We start from the raw sequence: 23,696 nt of genomic DNA, 5'->3' as shown, positions 1-23,696 counted from the left end.
CTGTCTTGGGATTCAAACCCTTCAAGCCAGTTCTTTGGGAGAAATGACAGAAACACACCAGGATCTTGGAATTTGTTAGCTACCTCTTAATGGCTTCAGTAAAGTATTTTAAGAAGGTCATAAGCTGCTGGCCATGTTAGCACACTTGAAGGTGTAAGGAAAACAGCCAACATCTCTGGTAGCAGTAACAGGTCATATTCTTGGCGGGCTACCTGCCAGGTACCATTCTAGGCACTTCACATGGATCTCCCCATTCAATTTTCACAATAGTTCCATAGAGTGGATACTGTTGTCACCCCTACTTTACAGTTAAAAAAACAACCCTGAGGCCCAGGGAGATATAGTAACCTGACCGAGGCTACACAGCTAGGAAGTGGCAGAACGCAGCAGCAGACTCAGCTAGTCTTGCTCTGGAACCCAAGCTTTTAGCCCTTCTGCCTGCAGCCAGGTAACTGGAAAGGGTCAGATGATGTGTGCCTTGCAGAAATGCAAGAGCCAGAGTCTGTGTTTCAATCAGAGGTGCATGAACAAACAGGAAAATAGAGCAGGACCAGGCCTTTGGAAGAAGCAAGGAAATAGAGTGGGAATTCATGCCCCAAACCCCTCCCAAACCCCTCTGGCCACAAAGAGGCAGTCATTTCTACTAAGGCAGCATATTCCTTGGGATGTACACTAGCAAGGGCAGACCCCTATTGTTTCAGGTTTTCCCAAAGCTGAAGAAGAGATTGAAGCCATTAAGCTGAGGGTAAAGAGTATGGGCAGGAATACAGATTATCACAAAGATGGGCTTCAAGTTTTAAAAACCAAGCTCTACTAGATCTGGGCCTTTAGCCCAGAGTTGCCAGAGATCAGATCTGCCAACATCTAACCGAGTTTTTAAGAGGTTTGATCTCCAGGGAGATGCTTATGGCCTGTGAAGAGTGGATCCCCCAGCCTCTACAGAAATTCTCAGGTCCCCTCCACACCCACCCCACCCCCGCCAAACCAAGAAGGGCTACCACGCGGGCAGAGTCACTTAGGCAGAGCCAGGGAACAACCTGCTGCAAAGCAAAACCAAGGGTTCCTGGGATGGCTGACCAGAAACCCATTCTGCCTGTGGGGCAAGGAGCCCTCGCTGGCCCTTACCTGCAGGAAAAAGTATACATTGTGGACCAGTGACTGCAGTGTGCTGTTTTCCCTTCTCCCTTTTCCTGAATGGTGATTTGTGACCTGCAGTGCCTCAGTTTCCCCAACTGTAATGTGGGGTAATATTTGTATTTACCACATGGGTTTGTTGTGAGGGTTAAATATGTGAAATTTTAAAAGTGCTTGGAGTTCCTCGCATAGAGTAGATGTTCCATCAGTGTTGGGTATGGCTGTTTTGGAGTGTCTTGACTGTGTAGAAAATGACTGAATTATTTGTCATATACTGTCTGAACTGAGTGGTCACCTGTGGACGCAGAAGGGATGGGCATCCCCTGACAGCTCTGGACTTGGGGTGCAATAAGCTGCAATGTTACCTTTGGATGCACTGGCTGGATCTGATTTTTGACTGTTTCCCTTGGTGGATACATCTTAGTGTTGTTTTAAGTTGGGTCATTCTTAAAATTCTAGGTATGAGAAGGGCATGTATGTGCAGGTATGTTCCTACATGAGGGACAACCAAAGGATGGAAGGGAATGGACATCTGTGGGACATCATCTAGCAACTGAACCCCATTTTGTGATGTTGCTGCCCCAGCCCCCTCTCAGCCTCAAAAGCAAGGAGTTGTGTGGTTCTGTTTTCCTGGAGTGAGCAGTACTTAAAAGGAAACAGTGGTTGGGGTGCCTGGGTGGCTCAGTAGATTAAGTTTCTGCCTCTTGACTTCAGCTTGGGTCATGATCTCACAGCTTGTGAGTTCAAGTCCTGCATCGGGCTCTGCGCTGACAGTGCGGAGCCTGCTTGGGATTCTCTCTCCCCCTCTCTCTCTGCACCTCCCCAACTTGTGTGCTCTGTTTCTCTCTCTCAAAATAAATAAATACACTTTGAAGAAAAAAAAGGAAACCGTGGGAAACATTAGAAAACAGGGTGGGACAGGTGGGCTGTAACTAAACTGTGGGACTGAGACTTCAGAATTCTAAGGATTCAGAGTTCTTCCTCCCAGATCTCTCTTCTCCAAACACTAAAGACAAAGACTCTTGTAGCCTCTGCTGCCCCATTTGGCTCATCTTCCCATAGGACAACCACCTCTCTAGCTGGATCCTAAGTGTTAGTCTGGCTTTCCCTGCGAGTCAGGAACTCTCCACCTGACGGACCTGTCTCAGGCTTCACCTGTTTCCTCTTGGCTCTGGCACAGCCCTGACCACACAGCGGGTACACAGTACCTCACGGACAACAATGTGGGCCATTAAGATTTAGAACTATTTTATTTGAAGACATTTTCTTCTATAGTTCTAGTTCTAAACACAAAACGAATGCTATCTGAGTGAGTGCACCGTAGGCATTGTTGTATTTAAATAAATCATATCATAATGTCTACATTTTAAGCCACACTTGTAAGACACAATACAACCTTTTTAACAAAGTATCAGTCATAACAAAACATAATTATTTATTCTACAGATTATCAATTTTCCTAAAATGACCACTAAATATGAAAACATTGTAGAGACTAGATCTAAAGAACCCCTATTAAGAATTTTTTTAGAAAAATGACACAATGCAAATTACACTTTCCTTTTCTTGACTAGTAATAAACTATGACATCCATTTGAGAAAGCCCCAGCCAACCCCACCAAAGTCATTTCAGTGCCCTTTTGCTCTGCAAAATTGACCATCTTTTACATTTAGTGTCTCCTGTAGGAATGGATAAAACTGGTTATGTCAAGTACAAAAGTCAGCATATGCCAACTGGTATGCATTTTAGATTGTGTTCCTAAATTAACACAATACAAAAAACAAATATTCTTAAGTGAATGAAACACAAGGAGAGAAAGCCTTTGATAGTTATCACACAGGCAAAGACAACTGACTTACAGTCAGGACTAGCATCTTAATGACCATTTAGTAATACTTTTTATGGAGGCGTTTTAAAGGCATAGGTATAAACTCACACGTGAACAGCTTGCCTCTCTCCCCATACTTACTTCCCTGGCTTTGCTCCTCCTTCTCATGGGATCAAGCTGCTGAGCCCTTAGCCAGGCAGGCTGTGGTGCCTAGTAGTTACCTTTATAGCAGATCACATACAATTTTTTTTTGAAAAATGAAGTAGAGAGAAGACAATGAAATGTAGGGAGGAAAAAAAACATACCATTAAAACAAAAACATAGCTTGTGATCTTTAATTTTAGAGAAGAGCTGGTTCATTATAACTGTTAGAAGATCATGAAGCAGTGGGCAGACTGGGTCAGGACTGAAGAGGCAGCCAGGCCAAAGAGCCCCAGTGTGCCCACTGGCAAAAGTGGGCATCTTTGAGGGCACTAGTCACAATGATTACAGCAAACATTTTCACAAGAAGCTTTTCAAGGCCAGGGATGGTGGCTCATTTATGTCTGTATCCCTAATTCTTAGCATTACCTTGTACACAACAGACCTTCTGTAAATATTTCTGGGAGCCAGGGAACTGAGTTGAATCAGCTCACTGCTCTCAAAGCCATTTTGGGTGGCATCTACTCACCTAATTCATTCATTCCTGTAAGGCAGGGATGACAGACTTCATTCACCTCACTCTGATGGATGGGCAACAGGTGCCTGGAAGCACTGATGACATGGATTATGAGACCAATTCCTGGCACAGAGGAAAGGAGTGCTACTCATTCATAATGCTGCCATCAGAGAATGGTGGCCCAGATGTCATATATTTCCCATCCCTGGCCTAGGAGAAAGGCATCCAACAACTCACCCATATTCCCTTTCTGTTGCTATGCTGCCTCACGAGTGCTCTGCATTAAGCCACTGCTCATTAAATGCTGGTTGGCCAAGAAGGCCAAGGCCTTTCCACTTGATTTACCTGTGTGGCAAATCATGACTTTACCTGGAAATCTAAAAACATGGCATCCAAAATTCTCATTAAGTAATTCTTTACTGAAAGAGAACAAGCATTTACTTTTAATTCCCTTTGTAGAGAAAAAGCTTTCTCCACTCTGTACAACTTTAATTGATATCTATTGGAATCACTTGGGATTTTGGTTCAAAAAACCACGGCCGAGTTCAATTCTCTTTGGTTTCCATGCTTAATCTTATTTGTTTCTTACTAGAATTCATAACCTTCTCAGTACTTCATTGTCATGACTTAACCAACACTGTTGAAATAATAAACTCCTACATTTTCATCAGAAAAACTTTAAAGGATGCTAAGGGGAGAGGCCACTGAAACCAAGTGGAGAAGAAAGCCAGAAAGAATGACAGAACCAACCTCCCTCTACCAATCCACACTTAGGACTCACTCTGCCGCTCCGACCATTCTTAGTAAAACTGGTTGCTTCCAGAGGGATGGATACCACAGGGGTCCTCCCGGCAACTCCCTTCTCCACAGTGGGAGTCTGGCATCCCTCAGAAGCATTTCAGAAAAGAAGGATAAAGCATTCAGAGGAAGGAAGGAAATAGAGGGATATTAACAAAGAGCACTATATTGTACACCTGAAACTAATATAACACTGTATGTTAACTACACTGGAATTGAAATAAAAAACTTAATAAAAAAGCAATGTCCTGGGGGTGACAGGGAATTTTCAAAGCATCATTACCCTCATCACAGGTACAGTCTTCAATACAACATTGGCATCAACAAGAGAACAGAGCTAAACTAAAATTATCCTCAAAATGCCAACATAGCTGCTGTGCACAGCAGGAAGATGTCCCAAATGCACAAATGTGTTCCTACTGCACATTCTGCCTTGCCCAAGTACCCTCAGCAGCCCAGAGTAACAAAACTTTGTTAGAAGTCTGTGTATCTTAGAGCTATAATATGCCAGTGCACGTGCACACACACACACATACAGACAATATGCACATATGCACACATCAAACTTGGTTTATAAAAAGAACTTTGTGGATCAGAGTATGCCTTCATTTGGTCCAAGAATCTAATTGTTGACATTAAGAAAACAGACCCAAAGAATGTAATCAGGAAGGGAACTGGTTGGCAGCAACAATATTACATTTTATAAGACGTGGTTATTTACAAGCTAAGGTCTAACTTGTTCAGAACTAATTCAACTGGCTAGGATCGTCTGAATATACAAGGTTAAGCTTTAAAAAATTTAAGATCTGTCACAACAAAAGTTAACACTATCTAAAATAAATTAGATTTTTAAATATATGCAATGAAATTATAGATCACTGGAAATTCAATTCTATAATGAATATAAATTAATAAAAATCTATTATTAAAGTACCATCCCCAAGATTTGAGTTTTTTTTTAAAGGCTAAGTATTTGCGAATAAATGGATATGGCTTAGAAACCCTTAAATAGTATTAAGTAGAGTACTGATATGATTATTTGGTGACAAGATCAAAGATCTGTCTCCATGTCCACAATAAAGGCTTGCCTCATTTTACTTAATAGAAGTATTCCTGAAAAGTTGTGCAAATAAAATTTTTACAACCAGACCCTTATTTTAACTCTACTAGGAGGCCACGGTTGTAAAGAAACCCTGTAGTGACTCTTGATAAACTGAAGAACTCTGCTGAAGAAATCAAGTCCCCTGCACTATATCCTCACACTGAATGCATACCGGAGGTGCTGGGAGTCTGGTGAACGCATGAATTTGCCATGATCATTTCTGCTTTTCTGTGGGACCTTCTTAAAAGTGAGGCACGCTGTACGGGAATGTCAGAACAGAAAGACGGAATCCAGCTCACAGTTTCACTGATTCCATTACAAAAGACCAGAGAAATTCAGCAAGGGTTTTTCCACCAAAATCAAATTTCTAGAAGTATAAATGTTTAAAGGGATGCTGACCTATGATTGGCAGAGGCTTTTATTCATGGCAACTGACTTACTGAAAATGATTGCCTGAGCTGAGTTCCACCTGATTTAACAACCTAGGCAAGTAGAGCATGTCACCTACTTTCAGAAATACCACCAGAGGCCACTCCACTTCTGTAAGAGCTGCTTCCCTTCTCCAGCACAAACGTTTCACAGCTATCCTCACCTTACCTCATAAAAGCAAAGCATGAATTAAAAGGCTAAGATTAAATTAGAAAGATGCCTCACCTAAATATGATAAAGGCATCTGTTTTATCTTTAAAAAAAAAGAACTAAGTCCAATACATTCATTACGAGCAACTCTTAAAGGCAAACTTTTTTCTTATTTGGTGTTCCCTTCCCTTCTAAGACTCGATTTCAAAAATATATATATTTATCTCCATCCTTTTAAACAATATATCTTCTCTTTTAAACAACGCAGAATGCTTAGCACTGCAACTTATCTGCCCACATAAATTCCCAATCTGCCACATACATGAAATAAGAGGTTATGTCTGCCTCTCTATTCAGTACACATAATTGCAAAAAGTTTGGAAAAATAGCTGAGAGTGTTTTTATGCAAGTTTGGGAGGACTGGATGCTTGCAAGGACTCACTGTAGGGTTCCATCATTGTAAGTTTCCTAGAAAGTAGTGTGCAAATAAAATATCTAAACCTAGAACCCTATTTTAAACCACTGGCAGTATACGTTGAGAATGAATGGGGGAGAAAACGGGTGAAGGATAGTGTTACTATAAATGTTTGTCAAGTAAATGAATAACAGCAACAAAAACTTCTCACTTAAGGTATTAATGACATTTCAAGTGACCTAAACAACACAGATTTTAAAATGATCTTTACCATTCAATGTCAATTATTGACTTTGGCCCTTCACTAAAGCAGATACAATGAATCTTCTTTTTGATGAGCAGTTTCAGTCACTGGCCCAAGGGTATCATATTTGGATGAAAATACTATCATGGATTCGTTCCCATCATTTAACAATCAATAATTAAAAAAATAATAAAGTTGGTCTCTTTTCTCCACAAGTTTTCAAGTAATTAGTTCAAGTAAGCTTATTTACAGCTATTGTACATGTGACCAACTTTAACCCATGTTTTCCCTTTAGAAATCGTTCTCCCTTGAAATGGAACACTATGGGTTGTTTTCTTTCCTTTCTTTCTTTCTTCTTTTTTTTTTTTTTTTTTGTCTTGAACCAGGTTTCTTTTAAATTCTAAGTCAGTTCAGTCATGTTTCTGTTTTATTGGGCAGATAAAGAGAGGAAACCAGCAAATTATGTCCAAAGGCTGGGAAACGCCTGAATGCTTCCCAACTATCTGAAAAGATGTTGTACTTCAGGAAAACTCGATGCTCCAGGCTGGTTGACAGGGTAACGTCTCTGCTCATGATATAGATGCCATCGTTGTGAAGGGCGCAAGTCAAGTTAAGACCCGATTTGGACGTGTTCTCCTTGAGGTAGAGCCACTGCCGCGTGATCGTGTTGTAGGACTGCACGGTGAGCATGTCCTCGCTCTGGCTGCTCCTCCGGTTGGGCCCCAGTTCATGCAGACAGCCCCCCACGATGTAGATGGTCTCCTCAACAGACACCATCTGCTGCTTGCGAATGTGGACGTCACACGTTTCAAAGAGTGTCCAGATGTCGGCAGAGGGGCAGTACTGCAAAATGTTCATGTTGCGGTCTGAAACGAAGAGAGAAGCCTCAAGATGACACAGCCACAGTAACGTCACTGCCTGCCTCGGCAGTAATAAACATCTACCCCCGCCGGAATAATTTGGCAGCACAGAGGCAAAACTATTTCAGAGAAGCAGAGGTCGGACGATGGTTTCTGAAGTGGCTGGCAGGAGATCGGTTTAGAATCATCTCCCTCACCTCTCATCAGGCATGTCCCCCTCCCTGAGAGGCTCTCTAAATCAACAGGGCCAGGACACAGATTTAGAACCTGGCACCCTTACACATTTAGAACCACCAGTCCAATGTAAACAGAATCAGGGCGTTGGAATTCTCAACTATCTACAGAATTACTGACTTCTACATCCAGATGACAGGCTGAGCCCCAAGGATCTACTCTTGACAACCGACTCTAATACACAAGACAAGTGAGCCAAGCAAGATCCTCAGGGGCTGTCGAAATGAAATAGCACATAATTGCCAAGTCAGGCGGAAGTCTCACCTGTGGCCATCAGCCACGGAATCACCTGGCAATTCTATTTCCTGGCTGCAACAGCAGAGACATACTACCAAAGGCCCTTCCCTCTCCCTGTGCCCGCTTCACAAGAGATGATTAGCTGTTGTGTGTATAAAATCAGAAAGCAGATGAAAGACTGCCCTAACATTATCTTGAATTCATGGCTACTTTAAGGAAAAATATTACCTACTCTCTTTTTGAAAAATGCTTGTGAAATTTAAAGTATCTAGTTTCGTTCTTTTTTTTAATTGTTCTTTTTTACCCACTTCTCCTCTAGGAAAGAATAAATGGAACATTTTAGCCTCAGCAGAAAAAAAAATGCTCTGAGTTATCAGAAAGAATGAACTTTCTGTTTGTTGTTGTTTAAACAAACAACAAAATCCATCCATGGAAGAGACAACTTCGCTTGGGAATGGACGTGTAACTACAGGGTAGGACACTTCCTCCTGAGACAGAAGGACCCACCCACAGTTGGCAATGATGAGAGAGCTCCATCACAGCCTCTGGTACCAAATGGAGGGGGGCGGGGGCTCATAAGAGGGCACAGAAAGAACTAAAAGGAGACCAAATGCTGTGTGTGCACATGTCTCCACGCCAGCAGAAATTTCAGAATTGTTACAGCTTTAGGGAACTTTCCTTCTGTTTTCCACCCATCCTAACACCTCCCTGTATTTCTTTTTTTTTTTTTTAATTTTTTTTTTCAACGTTTTTTATTTATTTTTGGGACAGAGAGAGACAGAGCATGAACGGGGGAGGGGCAGAGAGAGAGGGAGACACAGAATCGGAAACAGGCTCCAGGCTCCGAGCCATCAGCCCAGAGCCTGACGCGGGGCTCGAACTCACGGACCGCAAGATCGTGACCTGGCTGAAGCCGGACGCTTAACCGACTGCGCCACCCAGGCGCCCCTGTTTTTGTTATAGCTGTTGTGATAAAACTCATTCTAGGAGATAGTCCAAGGGAGTTTGGTTACCAGTCTATCAAAAAGTGCTCCTTACCAGTGAACCTGGCTTCTCACCACGCAAACAAAGGACTTATTCTAGTGAGGTTTCCATGCATTTCTCAGTCCCAGGTCTGAAGGTCTTCCCAGGTCTTCTGTAAATGTTTTCTCTCCTCACCCAACAAGAGCTCAGACCATATGAGGTGGTCTGAGTTGGTGGAATAATCTTTATGCTTTTATATTTAGAGGGGATTCTGAACTTTAACAAATCACCCTTCTTCCCTTGAGTGGTTACTATTGCTCTCTATTGAATTTCTTTTCATTTCCTCAATGCCTGACACAGAATTAATCTAATCATGAACTACTACAAGGGGCATCTGGGTGGCTCAGTCAGTTGGGTATATAACTGTGGCTCAGGTCATGATCTCGCGATGTGTGAGTTTGAGCCCCGCATTGGGGTCTGTGCTGACAGCTTGGAGTCTGGAGCCTGCTTTAGATTCTGTCTGTCTGTCTGTCTCTCTCTCTCTCTGCCCCTCCCCCACTCATACTGTCTCTCTCTCAAAAATAAACATTAAATAATTTTTTTAAAAAATCATGAACTATTACTTACTAATTTTAAAAGTCTACCTAAGTCAGCAGACCAAGAATGCAACTTTGAGCCCTGCATTTTGTTTTATGACAATTATGATTTCTTATTTTAAATACAGGCAACCATTAGGGAGGCTTGGGAAGATCCCAAGCAGAAGAGGAGAGGTGTTTCAGAGTCCAAGGAACTGTCCTGCCCTCTCATCTCAGAAAACCCATTTTCAACCCTTACACAAACATCCATCCATCCACATCACCCAACCATCCCATCACAGGTATTTGGCTTGGGGAATCCAGGACAGGAACCACTGTGTGTGGCCCAAATGAAGAAGGTACATTAGTAGTGGCTTGAAAAACTAGAAAACACACAAGCAAGGGTTTTCCAGGTCAAATCTAAAGAACATTTGCTCAGCCAGGGTCATGGAAAAACTAGGAAATCTACCAGCAGAGTACTCTTTGGATTATAGGGCTGCCTGTCAATGCATCCCAGCTCTTGCTCAGAAGAGAAGCCAAGGGACATGCGTACATTATATCAGCCCACAGGGTGTATTCTGTGTCACAAAATCTATGGAGAATCAGAATTCTTAGAAATGTCCATAAGTAAATAACTGTATTTACTTTCCCAGGAGAAAAGGCACACAGACACACAGAGAGGTACATATGCACACACAGGAATTCTCTGGGGGCTTTTGACCACTATACCCTGAACACCAGTGTTGAAGATAAAGGAAATGACTGCTAGATCTCGCTCTTTTTTCTTTTTTCAATTATTTATAACAAAAAAGCTGGCGATTATCTTATCTTCAGTGGAAAGTCACTAGAGAGGGACATTGGGAATAGCTCCACAGTGATAAAAATTTGAGGGTGTTTAAAAAAAAAACCAAGAAACAAACAAAAAAAACCAACTCACTGCTTCCCATGCACTCCTCTTGGGTCACTGCCTCTCCTTAAATGTATAAACAGCACCTATAGTGAGTTCAACAGTGACCCCCAAAAAGATATGTCTACCTCCTAACCCCCAGAATCTCTGAATATAACCTTACTTGGGAAAAGGAGCTTTGCAGGTGTCATTAAGTTAAAGATCTCAAGATGAGATCATCCTGGATTATCCAGGTGGGCCCTAAAATCCAATGAGCAGTGTGTCTTTCTTTACAAGAGACAGAAGAGGAAAAGACGTGGGTACACTCAGAAAAGAAGGTATGTGAAGATAGAGGCAGAGGCTGGAGTGATGCAGTCACCAGCAAAGGAACATGTGGAGTCACCAAACCTAGAAGAGGCAAGGAAGGATTCTCCCCTAGTGCCTTCAGAGGGGACATGACCGCCCACACCTTGATTTCAGGCTTCAGGCTTCTAGAAATGTGAGAGAATGCATTTCGATTGGCTTAGGCCACTAAGTTGTAGTTGTTCGTTAAGTCGGCCACAGGACGCTAAAACACCGCTCACCATCCCCCCCACCAAATCAACCGTTTAGAGTTACTCTAAGATGTGTTGTTACTCAGAATCTTTTGTGCACGTGCACACACACTCTAAACCATATGCTCATAAAACACTTTACATTTAACTTCTCCCTCTAACATAAATCCCTAAAACAAAACACATTTGGCTGTGGTAAAAATAATTTTTGGCACCTACACGACATTAGCATGTGGATTTCTGTCCTTTACAAAGTTACACATCACCATCATTTCTCCAGGCTTACTGTCAGCCAAGGCTGGAGAGCTCTGTCCTCTCATGTTGTATCATAAAAGAAAGACGGGTTATTTCACTATGTTAGATAAAATGGTAACTCTACTATTTCAATGTAGCTAAAAGTCCTAAGAGCAGTTATACCTTCTCTGTAAGTTCTGGGTGTTTTACAGGTAGACCAAATGAACAAATAAATTTCTTTGGCCAAGAGGTAACATTGACACAAGCGGGAGAGAGGGATAAAAGGAAAGGACACGCCTCTTCCTGGTGGCCCTGCCACTGCCTTGTCTGCCTTACCACAACCATGCTCTTTTCCATCTCTAGCATGTGAGAAGCTTCCTACCAAGAACAGTAGTATAAAACCTACTGGAGAAACTTATTTCCAAGTTCTTAACTATCAAATACCCAGCAAAAAAAGTGAAAAACACACATGTACAGTTTAATAAAGAGCATAACCACCTCTCACCTCTGGATCAGGAAAGAATTCTCTTACATTCGTGTCTCTTAAAACCCTCTTATGATATGTAAACAACAGCCTAGAGCTGAGTTTCTGGAAACTATCTGACAAATTTGTGCTCAAAAAGGGAGAAAGTGGAAACAAAGATCCTCAAGGATGTTCTGGCTCTAAATTCTGTGTTAGATGTATTCGGGAGAAGGATGGGAGTAACCCAGACAAGTCACAGGACTACTGGTCACAAGGCTGGGTTTTCAGAACAGAAAGAAAATACATATTCTCTTCATAGCTCCTTCTACCCCCATTCAATTCTCGTGCTCACACAAAGGCATCAAAGGTCCCTCCTGCCCAAACCACCCCTGTAATACACAACACTCTTCCTCCCAGATATGTAAATATGCAGTATTTAACATATAAAATCACAATGTGTACGCCAGAGTGTTTTCCTCTGGCACCCTCCTACCCTTCCCCATGCTGCAGAAGCTCACACAGAAAAGGACCACTTACTTAGCCCCTTCACTTACCTCTGGTAGTATATCCTCCAATGACATAAATTTTTCCCTTACACTCACATGCAGAGAACTCAGCCAGAGGATTTGGTAGGGGTGCCACAAAATTCCACGCATCCTGCTCAGGATTGTAACACTCAACATTAGAAACAGCCTGCCCACCAATGGCATAGAGTTTTGAATTGACGGCCACAAGTTTGAAGTTAGACCTGAAAGATAGATACAAAGGCCCAGAGAGTCAGTTCTTATTGATCATTAAGAGGTAAGACAATGGCATGAACTGCTAAAGCAGAGTGTGGAATATGCTCGGTATCTGAAGAAAATTAGCTCTCCAAGTTGGGTGCCTGGGGACAGAGGAATGACCAAATGACATCTCAAATTTCACTCCTACCCCCAAAATTCACAAGAAGGATGCATTTTCCAAACTTCTGCAGTTGGAGATAAGCAATTCAATATAGCAGACTCTTGCTTAGCCTTATGCCAAGAAGCAAAGATATTCTGTATACAGTAAACTTAATACTTCTTTTAGCAGCGGGAGCAAGTACTGATGGAGAGATGCATAACCACCTCACTCCCTTGTCTCTTGACTCAGAATGTTTCCCATTCTTCCTACCTAGGGGTACAATCTCTCTTAGGTACATGCTAGCCCCTCCTACACAGCCAGGCATATGCTAAGGGTGCCCACTAAAGGGTGGACCCCTCTACCACAAGTGTACCCAGACAGATCACTTGCCTCGCCCCCCCCCCATATGAGGGCATCCTATATATTGCTTCACAACAAATAACGTAGGGGTACATAAGCACTGAATTAATTAAACGAGTTTTGATCCAGCACTCTTAAGAGTATTTACACATGTTAACTCAACAAATACTTAAATCAATAAATGTTCACCTATCATAATAGAAAACACTTTAAAAAGAGAATACCCTGGTGTTAAACCCCATTATCAGTAATACAATTTAGCACTGCTCATCGGTTTCAGATGCTAGATAAGTCTCATGTCTTTTGTGTTGAAAAAACTAATTTGTTTCAATTTGGCACACAGAGATTAATGGACTCCTTGAAGGCCAGACAGGATAAACGCTTGGGTCAGTCTACATGACGTATACACCAGTCTCAAGTTTAGCAGAGCACGATGGAACCAAACGACCTAAAGCACAAATCCGGAGACCCTGGCCCAAACACCCCACTTCCTCATCTCCAGTATGGGGATAATACCCATCACAGGATGGGTATTACACAAACAGGGTATTACACATTACACAGGGTATTACAGTAAACAGTTTATCAGCAAGTACTACACAGATATAAGATGCTGTCATTATAATCTCTCAGTTTTCTAGTGTTTGAAATAAAAAAAGTAGACCAGGTAAATTTAAAGGTCACATCTATTGTCAACACAACAATATCTTCAAAAGTAACAATGTCCTAAGAACGAACCAGGGTAGAGGCCACAAATAGTGAAAAACACATGTAAGAGGGTAGATGAAGAAGAAACAGTGAACAAGAAGTCCATGCCCAATCCCTGAACAGGTGTTTAATAAACACTGATGCACTATGACATAGAACATGCTAGAACGGGCCACCTACACTATGGTGTTTTCAAAGGTGCCTATAATGTGTACATGTAAGTGAGTTTGGGTTTTGTTTTGTTTTTCAAATCAGAGAGTGAACAGAGGACCCTTCAACAAGAACCTCATATTGCCCATTAAATCCAGCCAGCCATTCAGGATTTCATGCCAATAGACTTTGCTGGGGTGGCAGTTACTGGGGGGTCTCTGGTTCATGTTGCTTACTTTTCCTGCTGCCAATGGTCCTTAAAATCTGACCATTATGCCCTCTCTATGTGTGCAAATTTGGGGAACCAAAGGAAATAGAGCTTATAAATAAGCACTAAATTTTACCAGCCCAAAATTTGTTTTTGCTCACCAAAGGTACACAGATAGTAAATTTTGTAAGATCAAAACCGTTTTTAATATTCATCCAGCATAATCATTTGTCCTAAGCAAACATGTAAGGGTTGAGTGAATAGGCAGTTAAAAGTAAACAGTTTCATCTCTCCAGACCCCAGCATGCTCAAATACACTTGAAGAGAAGAAACTTTCCAAGACTGGGTTTAAGATGAAATTGCCACCCCAAAACAGGCCACTTAATGAAGAGACACTGCCGAGCATTATGAGCCCAGGCTTATACAGGGATATCTCAGCTCCATTACTCAACAGCTATGTGACCTTGGACAAGTCACTGAATCTCAGGTCATCTGAACCTCACTTTCCCCATCTGTGAAGTGGAGAAAAGCACATCATCACACACAGTAAGAGTTGGAAAGGGGAACACTTGCAGAAAGTCAGAAGAGGAAATGCTTTTCTGCTTGTCACAGTCTGTTTCTTAACTCCAAAAAGGTCTGCTTCTCATTTGTTAACTGCAACAGTCACTCCCCATCATGTACTCTGGAATTATGTACAAAGTGCTTTCTCATCCATAAATTCTCACCATGTAGCACTTCGTTTGCAAGTTTCTGAACATAACTCTTCCACTCTTCACCTCCTGAATGGTAAAAGTATGAATCCAAGCTATCAATTTAAAAAATATATATATATTATCGCTACAGTATTTTCTTAATATTGATCCCTGACATACTACATGCAAGGGGTAAAAAGAAGAATTTTTAAACCAAATAACGATGTATTGTAGCTATGTACTTGACTGACTTACAGTGAATAGAAATGAAAGTGAAAAAAATTTAGATGCTGATTTAATTTCTACTTGACTTCAAGGAAATAAAGAGCTCATTAAATCCTTAAGGACGAAGTGATATGAAGCACCCTGAACACGGGTGCACAGATTAACAGTAGCTATATACAACTGTAGGGAGGCAGGTGACACAGACATCTGGGTGGCTTAGAGTCCTGGCCATGAAACTGTGCAAGCTAATTCAACTCACTGAGCCTCAGTTTCCCCTTTGGGGAAATGGAGCCAATAATAAGAGATGCTGTGAGCATGAAACAGAAAGTGACATCTAAAACCGACTATAACATGCAGCCCAGAGTAAGAGCTCAAGAAATGTAAACCATTGTCATGGTTTGCTACATAGAAAAGTTTGTTGCCATTAGAGTGAACATTAGAGTAAAACGGCAAGAACCTTTCTCCCATCTTTTCTCAACCACTCAGAAGAGGACTGTACAGTCTGCAGAGCACTTGGGTCCTTGTGTGTCCTCTTCCCCCTTCTGCTACTTCCCTACAGATTAACCTCCTCTGGGGACCAGGAAGGGGAGAGAGCAAAGGTTAGGAACAGAAGTGGTCGCAGTTGCTACCTACTACCCTGTCTGAGAAACTCCAGCACCAGCACACAAAGCAACTTTAAATATTGGCCAAAATCGGGGGGGGGGGGGGGGGGGGGGGGCAGGGAGAAATGAATAGACACATAGTTTTCTTTCCTTCACACTATTCTGGGGCTCCACTGCTATGTTAACCATAGAGCACAAAATCTCTCCAGGTTTCCATGACTCTAGAAATGTCCCCCAAATACTAAACTATGGCTCAGAGAAAAACGGGACAGCCAAAGCTGACAACTGTAATTCCACCTCGGCCAGGAGACTTCACTCTCTCCCAGCCTTTCTGTACTCACATGCAGAACTCCAATTTCAGAATAAAAGTGCAGGCAATTGAAGAGACTAGACACAATGTTAGAAATAGAGAAATTAATGAACTGATGACTGCAACAGTGGCCAGTTCCTGCAAGTTATCACCAATTAAAGTGAGGAGGGAAGGTGAGAAATTTGGGGGCACACAAGCTTTTACATTAGAAGTTATGTCCTGACAACTCCTGAGATCAAATCCATGTTTGGACCACTGGGCAATGTTGCATACCTGGACTTCAAAGCATCCTCTCAAAGACTGCTATGTACTCCTATTGCCATTTTCAAGTGTGTGGGCACAACATTAACATCCCTCCTGTCCTCCCTTCCATCCCTCCCTTCCTTCCTTCTTTCCTTCCCTCCCTCCCTCCCTTCCTTCCTTCCTTCCTTCCTTCTTCCATCCCTTCCTTCCTTCCATCTCTTCCTTCCTTCCTCCCTTCCTTTTTTGGTGGGGGTGGGGGGAGGAGGTGGTCCACTACTGGTCATATAGCACCACTTTCTCCAGAGTGCAAAGGGCTTACAGAATCTCTCAGTGCTAGGGTTCCTGCCTGTCCTTTACCATTTAAGATTCTGAGACTACCACACTGTTTAGTCCCTGGGGAAAGTGGGCTGTTCAGCATTTGACCCCTTTGTCAAAGTAAAACTGTACAGATACATCACAAAGGCAGTGAATCAAGATAGATGTGAAGTGCTGTGTGACAGAGGCCAAAATATTTCACTCAAGGTTCTAGGTTTCCACCGGTGTTTCCAGAAACTGTGTTAGACACATCACACAGCAACAATTCCATTCTAGATTTCGTTTTTACTTGTCTCATCATCTAAACTCAGTTAGAAACTCTTTGAGGACAGGAGCCATGTCATCTTTGCTGTTCATCCAACAGTGACTAGAAAAATGAAGACATAAAGCTAACGAACTTTTGAAAAACAGCACAGTACCATAAAGTATCTGTGCCCCACTTCTTGGATAAAAATAATTTTTAAAAAGAAAAATTTTAAATCTGCATTAAAATGGTCACTGCCAGTCCATAAGCCAAATTGTAGATACTCTAAATGGCTATATCTATCCAATGGATATTTACATTTGGTTACTCATTACACACCTTAGCAATTTACTTAACTTTCTATGCCTCAGTTTCTGACTCTGTAAAATGGGAACCTGCCTAATACAGCCTTTGTGAAAAATAAGTGAGATAATATGTGCAAAGCAGTAAGAACATTTCCTAGTACAGAGTAAATGTTCAATTAAATGTTACTTATTATTTTTCAGCTATGCTAAATAACTATAATGACTGCTACAAGATAAAAATACTATATAATGTTACATTTAAAAAATAAAATCATACATTCACTTTTATTTTAATAATATAACATATTCCATAGTTCAAAACAACTGTGCATTTTAAGCATCTATTATATATTGGACACCATGTTAGCAGTAGGACTATACATAAACATTGAACTGGCCCTGATTGGAAGGGAGAGAAACAAGCATAACCAGAAAATTTCATTAGGTGGAGAGTATTCGAGAGAAGCATACTTTGAATATTTAGACCAACTGAGAGTTCAGGAAGGGTTTTCCACTTGAGTTTATGTCAGGTCTGAGCCAAAGTATGAGAGAGATAAAGAAGGTTACAAATTCCAATATGGCATCCAATAAAAAAATTCGGCGGGAAAAAAATATCTGTGTAGAAAAAAACCAGAAACTAGAAAATACCGGAGAATAACTGTAATAGAAAAAATATACAGACGATACAAAGCTAATAAAAGAAACCTTTCCTGAAGGACCAAAAGACCTAAACAAATGCATGGAAAAATGAACCATTTTTCTAGCTGCAGAGTATTTTGAAACTGAATCCTCCTCCAACTTGATAAACACAAGGTAATCCCAAACAAAATTCTAACAGGACTTGACAAACTGATTCTAAAGTTTATCCGAAGGAGGGGCACCTGGGTGGCTCAGTCGGTTGAGCGTCTGACTTCAGCTCAGGTCACGAACTCACGTTCATGGGTTTAAACCCCACGTCAGGCTCTGTGCTGACAGCTAAGAGCCGGAGCCTGCTTCAGATGCTGCGTCTCCCTCTCTCTCTGCCCCTCCCCTGCTAACGCTCTGTCTATCTCTGTCTCTCAAAAAATAAAATAAAACGTTAAAAAAAATTAAAGCTTATTTGAAGAAGAAAATGTACAAAGAATAGCTAAGAGAATTAAAATAAAACAAAACAGAACAAATGGGTCTCAGTTCGATGAGACAATAAAATAGTTTACCAAGCTACAATAATTTAAAAGTGTGAAGAGGCACCTGGGTGACTCACTCAGTTAAGCATCTGACTTCTGCTCAGGTGACGATCTCATGGTTCATGAGTTCAAGCCCCACGTCAGGCTCTGTGCTGGCAGCTCAGAGCCTGGAGCCTGTTTCATATTCTGTGTCTCCCTCTCTCTCTACCCCTCCTCTCTGCCTCTCTCTCACTCTCTCAAAAATAAATAAACATTATTTTTTTTTAAGTGTGTTATTGGGGCACCAGGGTGACTCAGTCAGTTGATGGTCGGACTTGATTTCAGCTCAGGTCACGATCCCAGGGTTCTGGGATTGAGCCCTGGGTTGGGCTCCGCACTGAGTGTAGAGCCTGCTTAAGATTCTTTCTTTCTCTCTCTTTCTCTCTCTCTCTCTGCCCCTCTCTCTTGCTTGCACACACACACACTCTCTCTCTAAAAATAAAATAAACAAAATTTAAAAAAATAAATAAATAAAAGGGGGCGCCTGGGTGGCTTGGTCGGTTAAGTGTCCGACTTCGGCTCAGGTCATGATCTCACGGTGCGTGAGTTCGAGCCCCGCGTCGGGCTCTGTGCTGACCGCTCAGAGCCTGGAGCCTGCTTCCGATTCTGTCTCCCTCTCTCTCTGCCCCTCCCCTGTTCACGCTCTGTCTCTCTCTATCTCAAAAATAAATAAACGTTAAAAAAAAATTTTTTTTTTTAAATAAAAATAAAATAAACAAACAAACAAACATGTGCTATTTAAAAGGGAATGGCCAATCAGTCAATATGGAAACAGGAAATTAGCATCTGGTAACTGGCTGTGTAAATCAGTCAGTTTGAGGGACATTTAAAAAACATGTTATAGCCTTACATTATACCTTATTATATGAAATTAAGACCCAAACACATTCAGATATAAATGTAAAAAGACAAAACTATAAAAGATATATTACAAGACAATGAGTATTTGCATATTCTTAGCTTGTAGAAGGCTTTCCAATGCAAGATTAAAGGCTAATAGGATATATTTGACAAATTTGGCTACAAAAAAATTTAAAATGTCTTCATGTAAGAATATACTATGGGGGCACATGGATGGCTCAGCCTGTTAAGCAGCCAACTCTTGATTCCGGCTCAGGCCATGATCTTATGGTTCATGGGTTCAAGCCCCACATCGAGCTCTGTGCTGACAGTGCCCAGCCTGCTTGGGATTCTTCCTTTCTTCCTCTCTCTCTCTGTCCCTCCCCCACTCGCTCTCTCTCTTAAAATAAACAAACTTTATATACATATAAACAAAAATAAATACATACAAATATAAAATAAACTTTATATATATATATATATATATATATATATATATATATATATATATATATATGAAATAAACCTGAAGTCCAAAACTAGAGGCTCACAAGGCCAGTGTTGGTCTGGCCTGCAAGGTTTTTGTTATTGTTGATGTTTGTTTTTTCAAAGAAGTAGCCAACACTTGAAAATCGGGGTGTCTGCCCATCTGGCAACACCGTTCCTTACTTCTAGGTGGCAGCAACGAGCTGTGGCTGAGAGGCGGAGTCCTCGTGGTGGGGTGGTAACTCTCTGGTCCCTTGTAATCCCAACCCACCCCTCTAGTCACTGACTTCACCTGCCCCGTCACTTGGAAGATTTCATTTTTGGGGCCTTACAATAAATTAAAGACAGGGGAAAACATGTGCTTCATTATCTAAGAGACAAGAGATTAATTCTACATACATACATAAACAGAACTTCTGAAATGAATATGAAAAAGATAAACCAATTTTCTTTTTAATTGGCAAAAACCATTTAAAAAATATATACACAAGGCCAATAAATATATGAAAGGAAAAATCTCTCTTCCAAGCAGAAACATTCACACCAGTGTTTTTGCCCATTGGATTGGAATAAAAAATGATGATAATATCTTGTCTTGGCAAGAGAATAGGAACTGGCAAGCTCAAACACTGTTTCAAGGAGAGGAAATATGAATTTTCTGATGGGCACTTTGGCAGGAACTACCAAAATTGAAAACATACATGCACTTTGGCCCACCTATCCAGGAATTTCAGGAATTTGCCATATAGGACTGACTGATATATGCCAGCTAAGACAGGCACACATATGCCAAAATGCTCAATATAGCATTGTTTATAATGGCAAATAGAAGCAACTTAAATGGAGCACCTGGTTGGCTCAGTTGGTAGAACATGTGGACTCTTAATCTCAGGGTCATGAGTTCAAGCCCCAAGTTGGGCATGCAGCTCACTTTGAAAATAAACAAATAAATAAATAGAATAATCTTTTTTAAAAGGAAGCAACTTAAATGCTCGTGAAATAAGGGAAGGGCTGATTACATTATGGTACATCTACGGGCTGGAATATTACACAGCCATTAACAAGAGATGGCTCTACATTTGTTGATATAGAAAAAACTCTCAAAATGGAAATATTAGTGGCCATAATAATCAGCACAGCCTAATCAACTGTAGTGTAACAGTATGTATAAGATGCATACACACCCCTCCAGGTACATGCACATGCGTCCACATTTTTCCCTGTTAACAATCATCAATGTTCTTAATGTGTATGTGTGTGTGTGTATATATATATATATATATAAATATACATATATATAAATGTAACATAAATATATTTATAAATGCATAATATATAAAGGTATGTCAATAGATACCATTTTTTACTCTGGTTTTTCACGTCATTTGCAATTTTTCTAAGCACATATTCGTGCATTGCTTGAATACCTTTTTTTCCCCTCAGAGGATGGATATTCCTATAAAGAAAAAGACTACCAAGGACTTGTAAAGAAAGAATTCTGTGAGGTGTTGTGTTATAGTTACAGCTGGAGCTGGGTGGGGGCAGTGAGGATGCTGATCACCTCAGTTGATACAACTGGAGACAGTGTGTATAGTGGTGATGGCCAGTCCGCTGGGCCTTCCACCCCTAATCTGAGTAATATCCACAACACTGAATGTTTCTTTGTTGCTTTAATTATAATATGCTTCAAAATAACCCATCTGATATCAAATTTTAAATATGGTATAAATAATGCACTAAAAAGGGGTTGGAAGAAAACATGCCAACCTGTAAAAGGTTATTGCCTCTGTGAAGGAGAGAATAGGAATAACGGTCTTTCTGTTTCTTGATTCTTTTCCATTTTTCCACTTTTCTAGAATAACTATATATTATTTTATCATCAGAAAAACAGAACACTTTCCAAGATGAATTTTATGTTATTGTAGAAATAAAGTCACTGATCCTCCTGGCCTGGTGTACCCTTAAGGTCAGTATGTGTAACGGTTACAACTTTCTTTGCCAGGTGGTGAGTCCCCCAATTCCTGGTTCCACACTTTAGAGTAGGGCCCATGTAGGGGTTGAGATGGGTACAAGTGGACCAGAGGAGAGGGTCCTTTCGTGGGTCACACTGATTCTTCTCCCAACTTGTGAATGGCTGTGGCTGTCTTGGATCCTACCACCTTTCCTTCCTACCACCTCTGCTCCATCCGCCCTGCTCTTTTCTTTTCCTGTTCGTTTCCTAGCTCCATTCCCTCCTCTTGCTCCTCTCCCTTCCTCCTTTTCCTATCTCCAAGTCACCCAAGTGCGTGCTGGGAGGGATTTGCAGGATGGGAAGGGAGAAGGCCAGGTGGACGGAAATGTTCTAATTCTGCAGGTGACCATTGCCAGGCTCAAGTTTTCGGTCAATGATGAATCTGTCTGGGAAAGAAGGAAGATGCAAAAGAGAGGATAAAAAATAAGAGGCACTTAAAACAATAAATCATATGTACAATTCTAATGTTTATCTCCTGAGCACAGATTGGTGCCCCAATGTAGGAAGCTTCAAAGTCAGTGACAACAACAAACTCTTCCAAAGACTGTGTTACAGGTTACTGCCCAGTGTGTCACTGTAATCAGGATTAGAGCCTAAAAAATAAAAAAAATAAAAAATTTAAAAAGGTAAAAATGAAAGCAAATTAAAGAAAGTTTTCTTTGAAAGTATCCTTCTAGGAAACCACAGATTCCTTTTTTCCACTGGGAAAGAGGCAAAAAAAAAAAAAAAAAAAAAGCAGTTTGCCTAAAAGTGCAATACCTGCAAGGAAACAACTCAGCTAGTTGACCTCGGGGGCGGGGCGCGGGGGGGGGGGCACTTCTTCCTTGCAAGTCCTCAGTTCTTTGGGCGCTTTGCCAGAGTCAAGGCCAGCAACACTCCTGAAGATGTCATTCCCACCTCGGCGCAAGCTCCTGTGACTGCCCAGTAAACATTAGGGGAACGAGCTAACGAGCAAGTGAATGGATGGGAAAGAAGCCGCACTGCCGGGTGCTTACCTCTTCTGGTTCATGGAGGCCACCTGGAGCCACTCGTTGGTGCTGGGGTTGTAGGAGTGCGCAGCCGAGATCTCCTGGCTAGTGATCCTGTACCCGCCCACTATGAAGAGGTAGTTGTCCAGGATGGCGGACCCGTAACCCCTGACATTCACCAGGTCGGGAGGAAGGTTGTTGGCCAGCGGGAACCAACGTTCAGTCATCTCCTCATACCTCAGCATGGATGGGGGCTCCCCTTGGTAGGGGTGAGGAGCCAGGGGTCCTCCCAAGAAATCCCCCAGGGCCACGAGGACAGGAGTCCCCGTCATCCGGGCCTCTCTCAGCCTCTGCTTCAGGCTGACATCGCCGGGGGCTTGAGGGGGAGCCCCCAGAAGGTGGAACTGGGGCTTGCAAAGGACCTCGTGGAAGTGGACGACCATGAAACGCAGGCAGGCCTCCTGCAGGTCGGGCAGCCCGTACACCTGCGCCAGGCGGTACAGCTCCAGGCAGTTGGTGAGCCGCACCTGGGACAGCAGCAGCTGCAGCAGAGACGTGACCTGAAGGAAGGAGGCCGCTTCCACCAGCTCCGCCAGCAGGCTCACCTCGTCCATCTCCTCTTCCTCTTCCACCCCACCGCCCTTCTCCGCCCGCGGGCCCAGGAGCCAGCCTTCGCGGGCCCCGCCGGCGTTGATGAAGTCCAGCACCAGGCGCAGGCCCGGGGCGCTGAGGCCGCGCAGCTGCTGCACCTCGGGGCCGCCGGCCTCCTGGCTCAGGGCCTCGCGCATGCCGGAGCGGTAGAGGGCGCGGAAGTAGTCGCTCTGCTCGATGAGCTTCCTCTTGCTCACCGGGTAGCAGCGGTCCTCCAGGCGGATCTGCACCATCTCCTCGGCCGACATGGCTGGGGGCCCGGGGGCCGCGGGGGTGCCCGCCAGCTCTGCACGCTCGCCTCCCCGCCCCCACGCGCTCTCCGGGTTCCGGGTTGGGCGCGCCGAGGGATGGCGCCGCGGAGGAGGAAGGAGGCGACGGGCCGCCGCCCGCTCCCGCGCTCGCCCGGCCTATCTGGGTCGCGGCGGCGCCCCCCGAGGCAGCCCCTCCTCCTGGTCCCGGGGGCGGCGGCTCAGCCTCGCTCCCCCGAAGCGGCGGCCCTGCCGGTCTGCTCTCCCTCAGCGCCAAA

At 42.7% G+C, this 23,696-nt stretch overlaps 1 protein-coding gene across 1 annotated transcript; it reads right to left on the bottom strand.

Annotated features, from left to right (window-relative positions):
* Positions 1–6,719: 6,719 nt before the first annotated feature.
* Positions 6,720–23,504, bottom strand: KLHL42 (kelch like family member 42). Its single transcript, XM_042946155.1, has 3 exons — positions 22,547–23,504; positions 12,320–12,513; positions 6,720–7,625 (listed from the first exon to the last, which is right to left on the bottom strand). Exons 1-3 carry the CDS (start codon positions 23,416–23,418, stop codon positions 7,174–7,176), a joined length of 1,518 nt encoding a protein of 505 aa, XP_042802089.1. The 5' UTR covers positions 23,419–23,504; the 3' UTR covers positions 6,720–7,173.
* Between the last annotated feature and the right edge of the window lie 192 nt (positions 23,505–23,696).

This window comes from Panthera leo, chromosome B4, assembly GCF_018350215.1.
Source record: "Panthera leo isolate Ple1 chromosome B4, P.leo_Ple1_pat1.1, whole genome shotgun sequence".
NCBI lineage: Eukaryota > Metazoa > Chordata > Mammalia > Carnivora > Felidae > Panthera > Panthera leo.
The sequence above is the reverse complement of the archived record's forward strand: the minus strand, read 5'-3'. Positions and strand labels throughout refer to the sequence as shown.